A 19,719-nucleotide genomic window follows, 5' to 3' on the forward strand; every position below is an offset into this window, starting at 1 on the left:
ATTTGATTATTTTATTTTTTATAATTTAGTAATTTTTTAAAGTTAGTAAAATAAAAATAAATTAAACTAAAAAATAGCCTTGAGGAAATAATCCTAATGTTTATTTTAATTTAAATTGATAAATTAAATTACATTAATTGTTATATTAATTTATAATTAATATTTATTAAAGTAAGCAAAAAAATGTTTGCACTAGAAGTGTATTTTTTAATATTTATTTGAAATAAAAGCAAATTGTTTAATTTATTGAAGGGAATTAGGGTTATTTTATCTGCAGTAATTTTGTAAATGAATATTAAATGTCAGCTGAGAGGCAGAGTCATTAAAAGTATCTTGAAAGTACATATTTTCACAACATTAATAAAACAGTGTTTTTACTACAGCGCGAGAATCTCGCATATTTTTATCTTTTCTCGCATAAAAAAATGATAAATGCGAGAAGTTCGTGCACTCTATTAATCAATTTTAAAATGTGCGAATCTCTCGAATTTTGGAAAAAATTTCGAAATCGAGAATTTAGAAATCTCACCCTGTTTTTGAGAAAGAGTGAGAAATTCTCTCCCATTTTTTTTTCTGTAATGAAAACACTGTAAAACGTTATAAACTTTCATAGGTAATCAACATTTTGAATTAAAAAGAAAAACCTATTAAGGCATGAAAACATTAGTTTACCAAAGTTTTTTATTATTTAAGTAAGAATTAACAAATTTAATAAATAAAATGAGGAAAGAAAAAGTACCAATTAACTAAACCAAAATAATCCAAAAGCTAAAATTAAAATAATCAAATTTAGTAAAATATCCTAATAAGTGATCTATTACGAACTAATTCCCTTTAATACCAAATAGTCTCCCACAACAATGCATTTCAAACTAACATCATGGAGTCATTTGCTCGTTTAAGCTCATAATCCAATGATTTAAAAAAAAGCAATTAGAGATAGAAATTAAAATATGCAGTCAGCATATTAATTCGTGATATATTTCAAATTATAAAAAAGATAATCTAAAATGAAAATTAAATTGGTTTTTCATCATAAAAACTTTGTTTCTTAATTTGCTACAGAACTCTCTTTCCTGTTTACTTAATACTGGCTAATAAGCCAATTATGTTTTAATTAATCCCATATAACCACAGCTAGATTCTTATTTTTTTGTCAGTTTTTTTTTTTAAATTATAAATTACTGTAACTCAGATATAGAAATTTAGAATATCACTTACTTATGTTTAAGTAAAAATAGTATAAGTATTTCCCTTAAAGTGTACTAATTTGCTTGACTAAAATAAACATAAAACAAAGTATATGTTTAATTTATAGTGTATGAGTTGGCTGATGAGCTGAAGAATAACACTGATTTAAGTTTAGCTCTTTAAGATAAAGATTGCTATTTTTTTTTTTAAATATAACTAAATAATAAAAAGTAATGCTGCTGAAAATATGACAAGATTTTAATAGAAACGGATAATTGTTGCATTTATTCCAAATAATATTAAAAAATATATATAAATAACAGTATTTATTAAAAAATTACACTATTAAGTCAGAAATATATATTATGACAGATAAATTCTCCCAAACCATCCATATAAAAGTTCAAAATAAAATTAATAAATAATTTTATTCATTCATTTTCTTAAAATTTAGGATCCTTGGGGCTAAGCGATTAAATTAGTAATTACAAATCTAAGTTAACTTTCATGCGATAAATTTTATTTACTAAGTATATTATGTATTTTCTGTGATTAACAGGATTGCATCAAATATTTCAATTCGTAAACTTAAATAAAAAATAATTCCAGTTATTTTATATACTTAAATGTACAGAAAAGTTCTTGTAAGAAAATAACTTTTTGTCTACCTTAACTCTTTGACATACGATTACAGATCGTTAACCTTGTCAAGAACTGATTAAAATATGAAGCATTTTTTCACTGCTTTATCATTTTTAATAATATAAAAAAACTAACAAGACCTGTCAATCTTTTATAATATGAATGTCCTTCAAATGAATGTGTGACAAAATCTGACTTGTTCCACAAGAGCAAATTTAAATTGTTGCCTATACAAGAAGTTACTAACTTTTAATTAAATAACGATATTTATTTTTAATATATATATATTGAAAATAAACAATTTACGAAAAAATTTAAAAGCAGTGGACATATGCAACATTAAAATCAGGCCAATGCCATGAAATAATAAATATGACTGAATAAGACAAATATATACTCTTTTAGTCTATTAAATAATATTTAATGTATTACATAATATTAGGTAATATAATTTAATAACTTGACTATCAATTACGAGACAGACTTCTTTAATTAAATCATTTAAAGGTTAAAAACCTAAAGTTATCGTCTTGAAATAATCAAGTTTTGTTTTTAACGCATTACAAAAGTAAGCTTTGATAGTAAATTAGTTTTCATAACATCACAACAGAATTGTAACAAGTTTTTATAAAATTTATTTAATAATAATAATACACATATCTTTACCCAGTAAATTTAATTATTAAAAATTCAGATTATAGTATATAAACATGCAGGTACAATTAAGAATAACTAAGAGTGAATGAATAATGTTGTCAAAGAAACATATCAATGATACCTAAATTAAACAAAACAGACATATAATACAAAAACCAAACATACCTATCTGAAACATCTGTAAGGCAGACATAGTTGTTTCTAACATTTTTCAAACTGGCAAGAATCTGAGCAAAAGGTGTGACAATCAAATCTTCACAATGTCTAAAAAAACAAATAAAATAATTCTAAATTTATTTCGACAAGGCAGGTAGTCATGTTTAGAAATTAGTTACAATAGAAAACATTTATAAATTGAATGAAGTTAAATTATAAAACAAACCTAAGACGTTTCATCTCGTTTCTCTTATAGCATTTCGATTAAATTAAAATCACGATTTTCATCTCATTGAAAAAAATATATATTTGCAATGACTAAATATCTTCGAAACAACTTAAGATAAAATAAAACATAAAATTTCGTTTTAAAACATTAGAGGAAAACTGTTTTTAAATAAAAATAAAAGCAAGGGGAAAAATTACTACTACAACATACTAGCGTTCCAATGCATGCATTCATTTATCGACCAGTACTTATTTATAACGTTTAAACGTTTGCTTTAATACCTATGGCTAAAATAGCACGAAGTACGGGCAATAAAAGTCTACGTTTTAATTATAATCTATCAAGAACAGTCTAAAATATCATACCCTGAATACGCAAATCCAAGTTGAAGTTTCTCCCAAAAAGTTGATCTTTGTTTACATCGCAAAACACCGGCACTTAGCGTCCTTGGCAACGCTTCTTTGAACTCCATCTCTAGATAAGAAGTTTTATAAACTTAAACTTTAATTTAAGCTACTTCTATTGGTGCAAACGATTTCTCTGATGCAATGAGAGATGAAAACGGAGCTATCTTTGTAGCCATCATTTTGACAGATTTCAGTTTACTAGAAAATTTGGCACTATAAAGTTTGGTACGGAACTTCGATGTACTGTAGAGTAATTTAAACAAAGTGTCAGGTCAGACGTCATTACGGAGGTCAGATTTGTAGATAACCTTAAAAGATACCAATGGAGAATTGAAAGAGGCGCTTTATTACACAGGAAGCTTTGTCAATATTCTCACCACTTCTAGTGAGACAGTAGAGACTGACCGAGCGAAACATAGTTTGAGCTACGCAAGTGAAATAAAAGTAATTTAAGAGCTTCACATTCATTTCTTCTTATTCGTGATTGTCCCATTGATCCAGTTATTATGTTTAGGATGATCTTTTCATGATGATGTAAATTTTTCTTCATTGACATCTTACACCCTCGCACGTCTTCTACTTGCCTTTAAATAACGCCATCTATCGTTTAAGTTTATAACCACTCAATTGACTGCTTTATCTGCGTTATTATTGTAAACTACGCTTTTCAACTTTTAGTTCCTGACTTGGCTTCAGTGATATTTAAAAGTTTTATAAAGCTTAATGTAAACAAGAAATTCATTGCGAAATCGTTCCTTAAAAAAAATTATTCTTTTATTTTATATTTTTTAATGTATTTGTAATTTTAATAAATTTTTTACCTCTGGAATAAAAAAATTGATGTAAAATAATTATTAGAAAATTTTATTATTTTGGAATGCTAGAGTGATTGACAAAATTAAATTTAAAAATTGTTAAGACTTTATAATACCTTAAGCATAAATTTTTGATTTAAAACTTTTCGTTTTATAGGGAAATTTATGCTATTTAAGTTTATACTATACAAACCATCATAAATCGTAACTTCTTACGGCACTAAAGGCATGAAAATATGAATAAATGCTGAGAAAACATATCACCATTTCGATTTCTTTAATAAGATAAAAATACATTCCTAAAATGCTTTGCGAATTTTTATTTTCGAACATTAAAAGAAATTTTTATTATAGAACTAAAGTACTTTAAAATTTACAATACGTTTTTTTTATTATTTTCATTTATTTATTTTTAAATCGATCTCATCCCACGATAAAGCAGGGCAACAAGGTTACCAAATATGGATCTAAAAAATAGTTTAAGAAATTTTTAATCTCGAAACATTATTGAAGATCGAGACAGTATTTACATTACATTATTATACAACACTACAATATTATTCATTATTATTTTTATTAATTTTTATTAAAGAAAGAGTTTTTTTATTAAAAAAAATCACAATTCTTGTTTATTATTACTTTTATTTTACTTTAAGGCAAATCTCATCCCTGTAGGTTAAATGGGCTATCAAAAAAAAATTTTTTTTTTTGAATGAAGTTTTCATTTAAGAAAGCTGTGAATCAAATTTCAAATTATGCAAAATATTTTTTTAAAAAAAAACTTACATTTGGTATAATTCTAAACAAATGTTTAAAATTACATTAATATATTTCATTCTTCTAAATATAAGATTCAAGCAAAAAAAAAAAAAAAAACACTTTCAAAATTATTTTGGCAATCCATTGAAATATTCTTGTTTTCTATTAAAACCTTCAATTTTGGAATTTATGGGGCTCTCTATTTTTTCTCATAAACTTGCCTATTTTTCAAACAAAAAAAAAATTTACGATTACAATGAAATTTTTAAGTAAACATTTTAATAATGAAATTCTATTGTATAATATGCATAGTGATTCTCGGTTTTACTTCTTCTTCATTAGAGAAGAAGAAGAAGAAAAAAAAAGATAATACTTTGTCTCCTTGTAATATTGTTTAAATTTTTGTTCATTTTTTTTAAAAAGCATATGCCGTTAAAATAAATAAATTTCCAGAAGCTCTCATTTTTTAATAAATTAGAATGCTTGACATTTCCTTCAAGTAATCCATACAAGTTTTTCTTTTATGCATATTTATCTCTGGGAAAAAAATACACCTAATTTTTTTTCTTTATTTTATTCTCTAAAATTATGATTAACTTCATTAATTTAAAGATAATTAATCAAGTAACTTTGCTTATTCGAGATTATTTGTCTTATGATCAAAGCATTGAAATTTTTAGACTTTGAATAGATAAAAGCATTTTTGTTTGAAGCAATTATTCTCGAATATTAAACGGACGCTTGAGTAATCGATATCCATTTACTCAAACCACCTGAATTTGATAGAAAATCGAATGCAACAAAAATATTTAATTATATTTAAAGTTACATGAATCAATGGCAGAAAGTTGTTTTATTGATAAAAACTAAAGGATTTTGAAAAAAGATTATTTAAAACTAAAATCAAAAACCGGAAAAATTTATAATTAATTAGAAAAATAATACATTAGCTTTAATCGTAATGTGAGGATATGATGGAATACCACGCAAAAGCCAGATGTGGCTATACAGTGCCAAACATAGGATATAAAAGAAAGAAAGGTCAATGAAACATCTTTGGGTCAAGAAATCCGTATTTCTCTAAGTAAGATCTACTTGTGTCAAGAAGCTGATTTTGCATATAAGACGCGTCATGCTGAAATATGCATAACATATTTCAAACATATAAAAACAAAATTATTTTCTTATTTAATCCTTTTTGAATGAATGAAAAACATTAATATAGTCTGTAATCTTTTTATACCACAACCTTGAATTGAATGCAGAATAAAATCTACTTTTAGAGATTCTCTCTACATCTTCTGTAGCCTTGTAATTTTGAACCCAATCCAGAAAACAAGGGAATTCCTGGATCAAGTATTGGGATAAATATTTCCTTCATGGAGGACTTTTTGATGGAACTAACTCGCATTTGCGTTTCATGGTGAGGAAAACCACGAAAACCTTCCACGTTTAGCCTGATGGCAAGGGAACCCATGATCCGATCACCACTGAGGATATTCGTATCGACCAGCCATTGCTGGGATTCGAACCCGGTTCACCCAATTCGAAGGCGAACGCTCTATCCCCTGAGCTATCTTTTGAATGATTTATAAAAACTTATATTTTCATAATTTTCATCAAAATTATATTTAAGTATGTTAAATTCTTCAAGATATTACTCAGAGATTTAGAGCATTATATCAGTAGTAATAAAATGCCAAGAAGCATTTTAGTAAAGAGTTTGCCATTCCTCAATGCATTACACACACATTGCATTTTACGTTTAATACGCTTCACGATTGAACTATTATGGGAAGTTTATAATACATTTCTACAATTTCAAGTATATGTTAAAACAAAAAAAATCCTGACAAGTTAGGATAATTATTTAGATCTTCGGAATATGTATTCCTTTTTTAAGCAGTGTTGATAAACAACCTATCCAAGTAAAGGAATTTGAAACGATTTCATTTATCTTTGTATTCTTGCAATTTTGAATCTAACTCAGAAGACAATAGAACTCCAAAGTGAAATCACTTGAAAAATTCGTTTCCAGCGTTAATGTATAAATAGAATTAGTGTATACACTTCATTCTGTGTCAAAGCACTGACGATTCTATTTTTTCATAATACCAAAACAGCTGCCAGTCTAAAACGAGCTTTATTTGTGTTTTCTACTTTGTTTTTTAGCTTTAGATAGTTCTGTCTCATTTTCAACAGACAATGCTTAGCTAAATAGATACATCTCACAATTCGTCAAATACATCATACATGTACTGCATGAAATGTAACTTTAATGAAAATAATGTTTACCCTTGTTGTTTTTTATCTTTATACAAAATTAAAGAAAAACATAGTAATAAAAGCATTAGAATATAATATTTCATTGTTTGGATATAGGATTTTACTATCTAACTTTATTACACTCTGAAATCTTTTGTTCTTTCTTTTAAAGCAGCTATTTTAGAAAGATTTGTTTACTTAATGATTTTTAAATCAATATCACGATCTTACGTATATAATGTTGACCAATTTGATTTTATGAACTTAACAAGATAGATGATGAAAACAAATTTTTTAAGAGGATTTTCCTTGTTTAAGCCTCTATTGTTTGAAAAAAACAGCGTTTTTTTAAGTATAATGCACTTTAATTCTAGAATGTTTTAGTGAACCATTTGCTATTGTTCCTCTCAGATTGTCAAATTTAAAGACTCTCAAATGAAAGGTGAGTAATCTACGTTATCTGTTCTTAAAAATGAAATGAATTGTCATTTTTAAAAACTAATAATGAAAGAAATTGCTAAAAAACGCATGCCCAGTGATCGGAAAAACTACATTTTCTTTGTAGTTAACTACAACTAAAAATGTTAAAAAACGCATGCCCAGTGGTCGGAAAAACTAAATTTTCTTTGTAATTAACTACAACTACAACTAAAAATGCTGAAAAACGCATGCCAGTGGTCGAAAAAACTACATTTTCTTTGTAGTTAACTACAACTAAAATTGCTAAAAAACGCATGCCCAGTGGTCGGAAAAACTACATTTTCTTTGTAGTTAACTACAACTACAACTAAAAATGTTAAAAAACGTATGCCCAGTGGTCGGAAAAACTACATTTTCTTTGTAGTTAACTACAACTACAACTGAAAATGCTGAAAAACGCATGCCGGTGGTCGGAAAAACTACATTTTCTTTGTAGTTAACTACAACTACAACTAAAAATGTTAAAAAAAACGCATGCCCAGTGGTCGGAAAAACTACATTATCTTTGTAGTTAACTACAACTACAACTAAAAATGCTGAAAAACGCATGCCAGTGGTCGGAAAAACTACATTTTCTTTGTAGTTAACTACAACTAAAATTGTTAAAAAACGCATGCCCAGTGGTCGGAAAAACTACATTTTCTCCTAAGTTAACTACAGCTATTTTATTACAATTGTAGTTAACTACAACTACCTTTCTTTAAATGTTGTGATTACAAACTACTTTCGAAATGTAGTCACTACTTCGCTACTTTTAGAAGACAAACGTAACTGGAGAACTTAATTTTCACCAATATTCAAAATGAGTTTGAATAAAAAATTGGCTGGGTTAAATATGAGGAGATATTAAGAAGTTTTAATTCATGTTTACATGAAATAGTTTTTTTTAAAATTCTAAAGCACTTTTTATGAATTTTTTCTTTAAACTTTTAATTTGTTCCTTTTGCTTTTCTCGACAGTGATTTAAGAAATGTTAGGAAATTATCAAATATTTGTGATTTAAGAGATCAATTCCTTTTTACATCCTCCAAGAAATAAAGTACAGTGTGAAAAATAAAAAATGATCTCAGACATTTAAAATCCTGTTTTTCAGGATCAATTCGACCGATTTCGCTTCGATTTTTCCCAGCATCAGACGTAGCTCTTATTAACGCTTGGCTACAGAGGCATTCTCATTTAGTACGTTGGTACCTGCGAAGGATTTGCACCAATCAGATTTGAAAAATTTTTGCGTTTTAACTTCATTTCTTCATTTAACTAACTTTAAAAGTAGTTGCCAGGAATCGCTACAAGCTATTGTTTTTTTGGTATTGCACTATTCACTGCACTATTACTTTTAAAAAGTAGTGCACTGCACTACAAACTACGGAAAATAGCGACTACAGTAGTTTAGCATTTTGTAGCGCGCTGCTTCCGACAACTGCGCATGCCAGTAAACACACCACTACCACGTATGAGAATTTTTTTTAATCTAATATATAAAATGTGAGAAAAAATTGTGAATGAATATATATATATATATTCATTCATTCTTACTCTAACATATTTTATTTTTACACATTCTGTATTTATACTTTCTAAGTTTCTGAAGTACTATGCTTATAGTTTATGAGAACTTTAAGAGTAATTTTAAATATAAACGTAACTTGATGAGCGTTATTTTATCTCTAAAAAACTTTAGGAAGTTTCAGAAGAAATAGGTAGTACTTTTAGAAATAAATTATAGTTTAAAAATGCAGATAAAATTCTTGAAACAGGGTCTAAGGGTTGGCTGGTTAAACCATATTTTTTTAATAAGCATATATTTTTCTTGAATTTTTTTAAATAGTTTATTTTTTTAGTATTTATATAATTATTTTCGTTCGAATGGAACCAAATACAAAAATTTTAAGTTTTCTCATAAGAATATTTCAATTTGAAGTTTGATTGTTATGTGCATATGTTGCGTATACATGCATTTGCGTATGTATATTGCATTTGCGCATGATTGAATCCTGATGTCTTTAAAATGCGCAAAATAAAATAAAGCACTCGTGATAGTTTTTAATTTTATTTAAACAATGCAGTTATTGAAAAAGTAATTGAATTTTTTTTACCTTGTTAAAGATACAATATGCTTGCTACAATGAGAAACATAAATGGACATGTATTTTAGAAATGTATACTTTATTTTTCAGCTTATTGTAAGAGTTTTTTGTTTTATCAGTGTCAATAAATTTGTATTGTTTATATTCATTATGTTTTTATTTATTATTGTAATATTTTCAAACGGCATTTTTTTTCTACAAAGTAACATTTTAACAAAATATTTGAAAATTCGAAATTCGGTATTTTTCGGTGTCATTACATACTGTTTTTATTCAATTCTGCTTTATGTTCATAAACATAATGTTAAACTTAAAGCTCTACTATATTAAAATAATTGAAAGAAAAATTTTTTATTCTTCATTTATCTTTAAATCATTGGTATTAAAACATAATTTAATATTTTATATGCAGTTCATTTGTCAGTTTTATTCTTTTCATCATTCCGTAATTTTCAAATATGTATTTTTTTTGAATGAGAAAATATTGTCTTAAATATTTCGTAATAAAATTTGTATTGATTCAATAAATTAAAAAAAACAAACAACAAATGATAGAAATAAATTTTAATTAACATTAATGCAATAAATTGGAGAAAACTAAAGTATGATCGATAAAAATTTGATAAAAATTTTATGTTGAATCTCAAAGGTGTAAATACTTAGAAAATTCCAATACTAATTACTAGTAATAACAAAATTAGGTTGCTATTTTGTAAACTGTTTTTTTTTTTAAATAATTGACGCATCTTAAATTTACCAATATCAAAATTAAAACATTTTGAAGTTTACGGCGGAAAACATTCATCATTTANATGATAAAAATAAATTTTAATTAACATTAATGCAATAAATTGGAGAAAACTAAAGTATGGATCTATAAAAATTTGATAAAAATTTTATGTTGAATCTCAAAGCTGTAAATACTTAGAAAATTCCAATACTAATTACTAGTAATAACGAAATTAGGTTGTTATTTTGTAAACTGTTTTTTTTTTAAATAATTGACGCATCTTAAATTTACCAATATCAAAATTAAAACATTTTGAAGTTTACGGCGGAAAACATTCATCATTTAAGTAAAAATAAAAATAAAAAGAATTATTTTAGATATTTTACTTTCACTACGATCAATAATTTTTACAAAATTTAAATTTTTCTACTGTTTAATAAAATACTTTTAGACTTACGTAAATAATTAAAATTCTAAAATGATAACTCTTTAAATACTTAAAACTCTAAAATGAAAGTCATTTGTATGCAATTTCATCCAGGTATAAACATTACGAAGCACTTTTAATCAGATTCAAGATTCTTACTCTGATAGTTTCGATATAATGGTTGTACCTCTGTATTATTTGGAATTTAAAAATAAATTAAGCTCCCAATTCAAGACAAAATCTTGAATATTCCTTAGAACATTGCCATAGTTTCCTCTCTAGAATTTTAATTTGAAATTGACTGGAAAATGTTAAGAAATTAATGATACAAATGTATACAAAAGAGGCAAAGATTAAATATTTGACATTTTCTTTTATAAAGAAAATCTATTCTGCATTTTGAGTTTGAATTTATTAAAGTTTGTGTTATACGATCTAAGAATATTAAAGTTAAATAGTGTATATAAATAGGTTTTGGATAACTTGAAGAAACATTTTAGCTTTCTTTTTTTAGATGATTTGAAATTGACTGGAAAATGTTAATAAATTTATGATACAAATGTAGACAAAAGAGGCAAAGATTAAATACTTGAGATTTTCTTTTATAAAGAAAATCTATTTTGCATTTTAAAGTTCGAATTTATTAAAGTTTGTGTTATACGATTTAAGAATATTAAAGTTAAATAGTATATATAAATAGGTCTTGGATAACTTGACAAAAAATTTTAGCCTTTTTTTTAGATGATTTGAAATTGACTGGAAAATGTTAATAAATTTATGATGCAAATGTAGACAAAAGAGGCAAAGATGAAATATTTGACATTTTCTCTTATAAAGAAAATCTATTTTGCATTTTAAAGTTCAAATTTATTAAAGTTTGTGTTATACGATTTAAGAATATTAAAGTTAAATAGTGCATAATATATAAAGAAAATCTATTTTGCATTTTAAAGTTTGAATTTATTAAAGTTTGTGTTATGCGATCTAAGAATATTAAAGTTAAATAGTGTATAGAAATAGGTTTTGGATAACTTGACAAAACATTTTAGCCTTTTTTTTAGATGATTTGAAATTGACTGGAAAATGTTAATTAATTAATGATACAAATGTAGACAACACAGGCAAAGATTAAATATTTGACATTTTCTTTTATAAAGTAAATCTATTTTGCATTTTAAAGTTTGAATTTATTAAAGTTTGTGTTGTACGTTCTAAGAATATTAAAGTTAAATAGTGTAGTAAATAGGTTTTGGATAACTTGAAGAAACATTTTAGCTTTTTTTTTTAGATGATCATAATTTATGAAATCGATATTGCTCAGGGTAACTGAAAAACGAAATTTCGCGCTGAGAAATAAATTTATGGTCAAAACTACCAGAATAAGTGTGGTAAGCGTATTTTTGAATTTATTGTCAGCGTAAGTGATTAACAACTAATAAAGTTTGCAGGAAATTTGAATAGCAAAGTCATTCAATGTACACTGTTAGAATTTTAATTCTGAAATTATGGTAAAATAACCAGCATTAGTCTATCCATCCGTAAAATTTGAGGGAATGAACATTTATCATCTTTACGGTTTTTTAAACTGTTTACAACTAGTATGGTCAAAAAACCACGAACGCAAAACTATATGGTTTTTAACCATTTACAACTAGCAACCAGTTACAACCAGCAAAACTGTAAAAAAGAAATTTGACTGGACATTGGAGATAGTTTAACACCTTTACGGTTATGGCTTATAAAGCAAGTTTGCTCAAATTTTGTATTTTGCCATATAAAATTTTATTCTTTAAAATGATGCGAAAAATTGTATATCTTATTATTCAAAATTTTTCCAACCATTATTAAGTGAAAAAATAATAAAAATATTTACTATAAGTTATTATTATTTTTTTTGCATGGAATTATCTTTGGGTAAACGAATTTTATAATTGTACGAAATTTTTTGAATTTCGCTTAAAAAGTTTTCGAGATTTAGCGAAATATGCAAAAAATAAAATTAGCATTAAGGGATCCAAACTTAGGAGTGCTCTCCTGACCTAACTAGTGGGACCACATTTTCCAAATAGCAGCTACCGAGCCTCGATGGCTCAGGGGATAGAGCGTTCGCCTTCCAATGAGGCGAACTGGGTTCGAATCCCAGTCGATACGAATTCCGCATCCGGCTTGCACCAACCACAGTGCTGACGTCAAATATCCTCAGTGGTAGACGGATCATGGGTTAGAGACCCCTTGCCAACAGGCTAACCGTGGGAGGTTCTCGTGGTCTTCCTCTCCATGTAACGCAAATGCGGGTTAGCTCCATCAAAAAGTCCTCCACGAAGGCAAATTTCTCCCAATACTCGATCCAGGAGTTCCCTTGTCTTCTGGATTGGGTTCAAAATTACAAGGCTACGGAGTTGAACATTAGTAGTCGTAAACCCATAAAATTGGGTCGGCTGTTCAACGACGGTTATAAAATAAAATAAAATAGCAGCTACCTCCTATCTATTGAAGGGGGGGAGTCAGAAATTCAAATCTGTCGAAAAAAATTATGTTTATTCAGAGATAGTACGTTTTTGTGTTTGATTTCGTAACTTAAAATATTGTCTGCACTTATTAATTAGCATATTTGAGGTCATCCCATTTAATCCATTAAGAACGTTATCCTAGAACGTGAAGATCCGATCATTAGATCAAAAGTTATTCAGGGTGGTCCGTTTTTTTGGCGCACTGTACACCCCGCGTGTCAAATTTCATTAATAAAACTTCGAACTTTAATCCAATGCTAAAAATAGAAAGAAAAGTATAAATGTGTATTTATAGTTTGTATCTAAATGCTGCACTGATAACAGCGAGTTCAAAATGTGATTGTGAAATGAAATTAGCGAAATCTTGATAGAGGGATGTATGAGGAATATTTAATTATTGTTAAGATCAAATCAGATCTTATTTCAATGAAGGACGTCGATAGTTAATTGACGTCAGTAGCAGTAGCAGTTAAGGTCTGATAGCATTTTTATCCGGTCACGTAAATTCTAAATGTCTCTTAGTCGATCACGTCTTCTAGCAGAAGAGCCCCTATTGGGGTACATTATTCAACATAAACATTGCTCCTGATCTTTGATTCTCTCTGAGAACTGTTATTTATTCCTTTCCATTTCCTTTTATTGTCCATTACATAAACAGTGATACCAGCGATAAAAATAACGCGTAGGTGGGATAGGGTCACCCTCTTAAAAATACGCATTATTGTGAAGCTGTTCTTTGCAAATATGTAACTGACAATGATGTTTTTACGAGCTGCTTTATAACATAAAGTTTAGAGAAGTAGGTGATGATTTCTCGCATTAAGAAATCGTAAATGTTATCTTAGATTGCTTTTAATTAGTAATCAATTCTTATCACTTTAGAGTCTGGATCTTTTGATCATATAATTAATTTGATCTCAATCATTTTTAAGAGCCTTAAATTTATTAAGATATCTTGAAATGTACAATGATGCATTCTTTTTCGGTAATTATATACTCTGTCTCTTTCATACGGTGCTTATTTACATAACATTGTAATTGCAACTAAATTTAATTAAATATTAGTTCTTAATTATTTCCTTTAAGTGTTAGCAAATCTAGTGTTATCTAAGGTGTTATGTTCTTTATTGAAACTAAAGGATGATTCAGATGAGTTTTGTAATTTTGTGGCATATTTTCAGCGTTTGCTTTCAAACAATAATCTATATTAATAATTTTTATGACATGCATTTAAATATAGTTTAAAAATAATAGTATATTTTTCGTATAAAAAAAACTTCAAAATTTGGTTTTGTTTGACTGAATAGTTTTAAAATGTTTTCATAATACTAAAAAAAATAATTTTAAAAATAAAAAGATTGTACGTCGATACTTATTTTATTAAGAAGTTTCATTGTAAAATAAAAGAAAATTTCACTATTTTGCCTCTATAATTATGCACTGCTTACTTTATAACACTTATTACACTGAAGAAATTTCCGAATTAAATTGCGGTAAAAAGTACTGGCCCCCTGAGTGCAGCAACCGCAAACTCCATTTTTACTGTAAAATTTTATACCGCAATTTTTACAGTAATAATTATAATTATACTTATTTATATAACTTATTATAATAATTATTATTATAATTATTATAATAATTATAATTATACTTATATTATATAATAACTTGCTTTATAACACTTATTACACTGAAAGAATTTCCGAATTAAATTGCGGTAAAAAGTACTGGCTCCCTAAGTGCAGCAACCGCAAACTCCATTTTTATTGTAAAATTTTATGCCTCAATTTTTACAGCAATATTTACGTATTACAGAAATGTTTATTTTTACTGTAATAATTATAATCTTATTAATTATTAATATTTACAGTAATATTATAATATTAATATTAATTGATTTTACAGTATATATTACTGTAAAAATGACAGTATATAATAATTTTTGTTCCGTAAAGTAATTCGGAGTTTTTATCAGTCCTTTCCTTTTTCTTTTTATTCGGAATTTTTATCAGTGTCCCTATATAACTGTTTACTTACTAAAACGATGTAAAATTAACCGTTTACTCACTATTCACCATACGTTTATGGAATTACAAATATTTAACTCAGTTTTTAGATTTTTATTTATACGAACACTTTAAAACCAAATTTCTCAAGAAGTAAATAATAAAAAAATGGATAATTTCTAGTAATTTAACTTATTTTAACCACCAATTGTTTAGGAATTCACTTTTTACAGTGAATAATAATCGTGTCTTGAAAACAGGGAAAAAAATAAAGTTTCAATTTTGAGAATATTTTCAAATTAAAATGTACATGAACAGTTGCGAAACACTACGCTGAGGAAGTATGGCGTCATCAACAGTAAATTATAGTTAATGATAATGGTTTAAAACAAAAGCCATGTGATTAACATTTATTTCGCTTGCAAAATTAACTTCTTTTGTGACGTCAACATTTTTTTCACTTACAAAAATCACTTACATTTTTTTTACTTACAAAAAGTTTCTTGTGTAATCCTATATCTATGAGAAACTTACTTTCAAAGAATCTTTTCCGTAAAAACCTTAGTACAAAGCTTTAATTTTTTTTAAAAAAATTGAATGGGAGGAAAAAAAAATTGACGCATTAAAAAATTTAGTTTCCATTTATAAGCGTTATAAAATGTTTGTTTTCACTTAATTTTTCCGATATTTATTGTATGAAGAGACGCCCGTTGGCTGATTGGTAGCGTTTCACGCTCCCGTGCCGCAGGTCCTGGGTTCGATCCTCGGGCCGGGCAAGGTTGACTCAGCCTTTCATCCCTTCAGTGGGTCGATAAATGAGTACCAAGCATGCTTGGGAACTAAACACTGGGAGGCTGACCACCTAACCGGAACATCTGCTCTTGCACTCCAGAGCCCAAGGTCAAGAAAACTGAGATTGGCACAGTAGGCTTTGGCCTTCTATGGGATGTCGCGCTACTGAGTTTAGAGAGAGTTGTATGTAGAATGGACTGTAACGACCACCCTTATATTTTTAAAATCTCTGTCGAAAGAAAAGTAAAAAGGAAACATGTTACGGGTCATAAATTAATCTTTAACCCTTTATAAGGCTGAGGGAAGTATAATTCCCATCAATTATATTGATTTTTTTAATTATTGGTGGGAAGCTATTTTCCCACCAATGATTTGTGTGACCCTTTCTTGATAACTTCAGAAAACACAGGGTAACAGTAAAGGTTTGCGTGAGGTCAAGATGAGAGGCTTACACTCAGAAGATTTTTTCTCTAGTTTGTTATACGTTCGTTCATTTGATCTTTTTTCAACGAATTATTTTGCTTTAAATACAGAATTCATAAACTCGAGAAATTATAAGCACGAAAGTTCAAGTTTATAATAAATTTTTTATTGTAGGTAAAATTTTGAAAATTCACTCATCTTCTCACCTGAAAAAATGGTCTTAAAAATCAGAACAATTTTAGGTAATAAGCTAAATATATTTCTTTTCAGAAATGAGTCTTTATTCCTAAATTACTTTAAGATAATATAGCTAGAAAAAAATGGCTCTATTAAAGATTAAATGGGGGAAAAAAGGCATAAACGCCTTTAAAAATGTAATGAATCAATAATGAAAAAATAAGACTTAAAAATATCAAAACATGTTTGAATGCCAAAAATTAAAGATGGAAGCTGAAAGGCAATTATTAGGCAATCCAACTGGTTTTGGTATTTATGACTCAGCAGATATTCAACTATTTCTTGTTTATATCTTCCTAAACTAATAATTTACGAGTTTTAATGTATTCATTTTTGACAAAAAGTCTGAAAATATACATTAAGGGCGGTGATTATGGAATATTTAGAATATATATATATATATTAAAAAATTATTTAAAATGATTAAAGTGTAAGAATTAAACATGTTATGCATTGACTCTTATCTCAGTTGAGTAATTTCCAAGTGATTTTACTGCTTTAATATTTTTCTACAATTTAACAATGTTTAAAAAAATACCTTAAAAATATGCTTCTATAAAGCTTTCAAACTTTATATTTCAATCCGAGAATAGAATTTTATCTCAAAATTTGTTTTCAAACTATCATTCCTTTTAGTAAATAAACACTTACTACCCATAAAAATTTTTTCGATTTCCAAATTCAAAAGCTTTGTGTATCAAAGAAAAGGTAAAAGAAGCGTAAATTTTTATTTTTATATGAAACATTATTATATTTTGAATGGATTTATTTGACTACCCTATGCCAGTCACATTGCCTTTGAACAGAATGTCATCCTGACAAATCTAATTTCAAATGATTGACGATGCATGACAGTTCTACACTTACTTTTTTTTTTCAATCACTTTCAAAGCTATTAGTTACATATACATAGTGATGCGTTGTAAATTTGAACTCAGATGGTACAGGCGAAACTAATGTAAGTCGAGAATATTCACCTTTTATACCAATTGACTGAAAGATAATTGCTGATGCGCAATTTTCATTGTTGTTTTTGCAAAAAAGGGTTCGATATATTTTGCGAACGTTTTACTTTTGATATTTGCTAAACAATAAACGTTAAAAAAATTAAAATAAATCATGCAAATATCGGTATTTTTTTAATATCATGATAACGATGCTTGAGAATATATACTCTAGTTAAAGTAGATACCATGAATAATCATCCTTTATGCTAATTGACTGAAAGATAATTGCTGATGTGCAATTTTCATTGTTGTTTTTGCAAAAAAGGGTTCCATATAGTTTGCGAACGTTTTACTTTTGATATTTGCTAAACAATAAACGTTAAAAAAATTAAAATAAATCATGCAAATATCTATATTTTTTTAATATCACGATAACGATGCTTGAGAATATATACTCTAGTTAAAGTAGATACCATGAATATTCATCTTTTATGCTAATTGACTGAAAGATAATTGCTGATGTGCAATTTTCATTGTTGTTTTTGCAAAAAAGGGTTCCATATATTTTGCGAACGTTTTACTTTTGATATTTGCTAAACAATAAACGTTAAAAGAATTAAAATAAATCATGCAAATATCGGTATTTTTTTTAATATCGCGATAACGATGCTTGAGAATATATACTCTAGTTAAAGTAGATACCATGAATATTCATCTTTTATGCTAATTGACTGAAAGATAATTGCTGATGTGCAATTTTCATCTTTGTTTTTGAAAACAGGGGTTCCATATATTTTGCGAACGTTTTACTTTTGATATTTGACTAATCCATAAATGCGAAAAAAATTAAAATAAATCATACAAATATCGGTATTTTTTAATATCGCGATAACGATGCTATAGAATAAATACTCTTGTTAAAGTAGATGCCATGTCTCCTGATAAATATTAAGAATACGTTAACTAACAACAGCTACTATATCGCGATGATAGCGATAATTTTATGATGCCGTAATGCGATCATTATTGTAAACGACATTTTTCGAATGCGATAAATATAATTAATCATTCTGAAATTATTTTGATTTTTCTTTTGATATTGGACTAAACCATAAATGTGATAAAATTAAATTAAACCATCACATTTCTAGCGTTATATTTTTTGAACCAAATGAAGTTTTTATTTTATCAAGCAAATTACGAGTTTTTCATATTAATTAATATGATTAATTAATTAATACGATTATATGATAATTAATTAAGGTTTGAAACAGATACTGTTTTGCTCTTTTTTATGCCCTGTGTGAATCTTCGAAGTGTGTTGAACCATATTATTGTTCAAATTTGCTTCAACTTTAATACGGTCTAAGTTGAACCATACTATGGTGCAAATTAATCCTTGTTAAATTTGGTTACACGGCATTATGGTTTAACATGAATGGTTTATTTGAACTTTTCTTTAAAGATTGTTCGGTATTATGGTTCAAAAGGTTCATACATTACTATTTAAAGTTTAATTAATTTTTTTATGAGCTGAGACAAAAAATATATGGCGTCGAAATTAAGTTAACAGATTTATAATAACAGATAGAAAATAATGTTTTATCAGATCATTATCAGAAGATCATTAGAAATAAAAGAAGTTAAGAAATATAGTTAAATCAAAATGATTATTTTTTATGCGCAGATAAAATTAGTAAAAAATATTGAAGTAAACTTAAAATTAAAAAAAAAAAACTTATAAATATTGGAAAAATTAAATAAATGCAGAAAATGAAAAATATATAACTGCAAAAAATAAATAATTAAGCATTAAAAGGAAATATAAAATGAGGCATTAAGTGACAATGCCTTCCAAGTCAAACAGGTGTCCTCATAACAATGGTAACTTTGGGATTAACGGAAAAAAAGATCACAATTTTAAAACAAGTCTATCATCATCATCATAGTTGGTCAGAC

The 19,719-nt window shown here is 26.9% G+C and overlaps 1 protein-coding gene across 2 annotated transcripts in view; it reads right to left on the reverse strand.

Moving 5' to 3' along the window:
- LOC107443799 (uncharacterized) overlaps positions 1 to 19,719 on the reverse strand; it is a 406,219-nt gene that overhangs the window by 28,897 nt on the left and 357,603 nt on the right. For both annotated transcript variants that reach the window (XM_043040927.2, XM_043040926.2), the window contains one exon: positions 2,656 to 2,754. In XM_043040927.2, coding sequence (XP_042896861.1) covers positions 2,656 to 2,754 — 99 coding nt within the window. The remainder of the gene's footprint in view (positions 1 to 2,655; positions 2,755 to 19,719) is intronic.

This window comes from Parasteatoda tepidariorum, chromosome X2 (genome assembly GCF_043381705.1).
Source record: "Parasteatoda tepidariorum isolate YZ-2023 chromosome X2, CAS_Ptep_4.0, whole genome shotgun sequence".
NCBI lineage: Eukaryota > Metazoa > Arthropoda > Arachnida > Araneae > Theridiidae > Parasteatoda > Parasteatoda tepidariorum.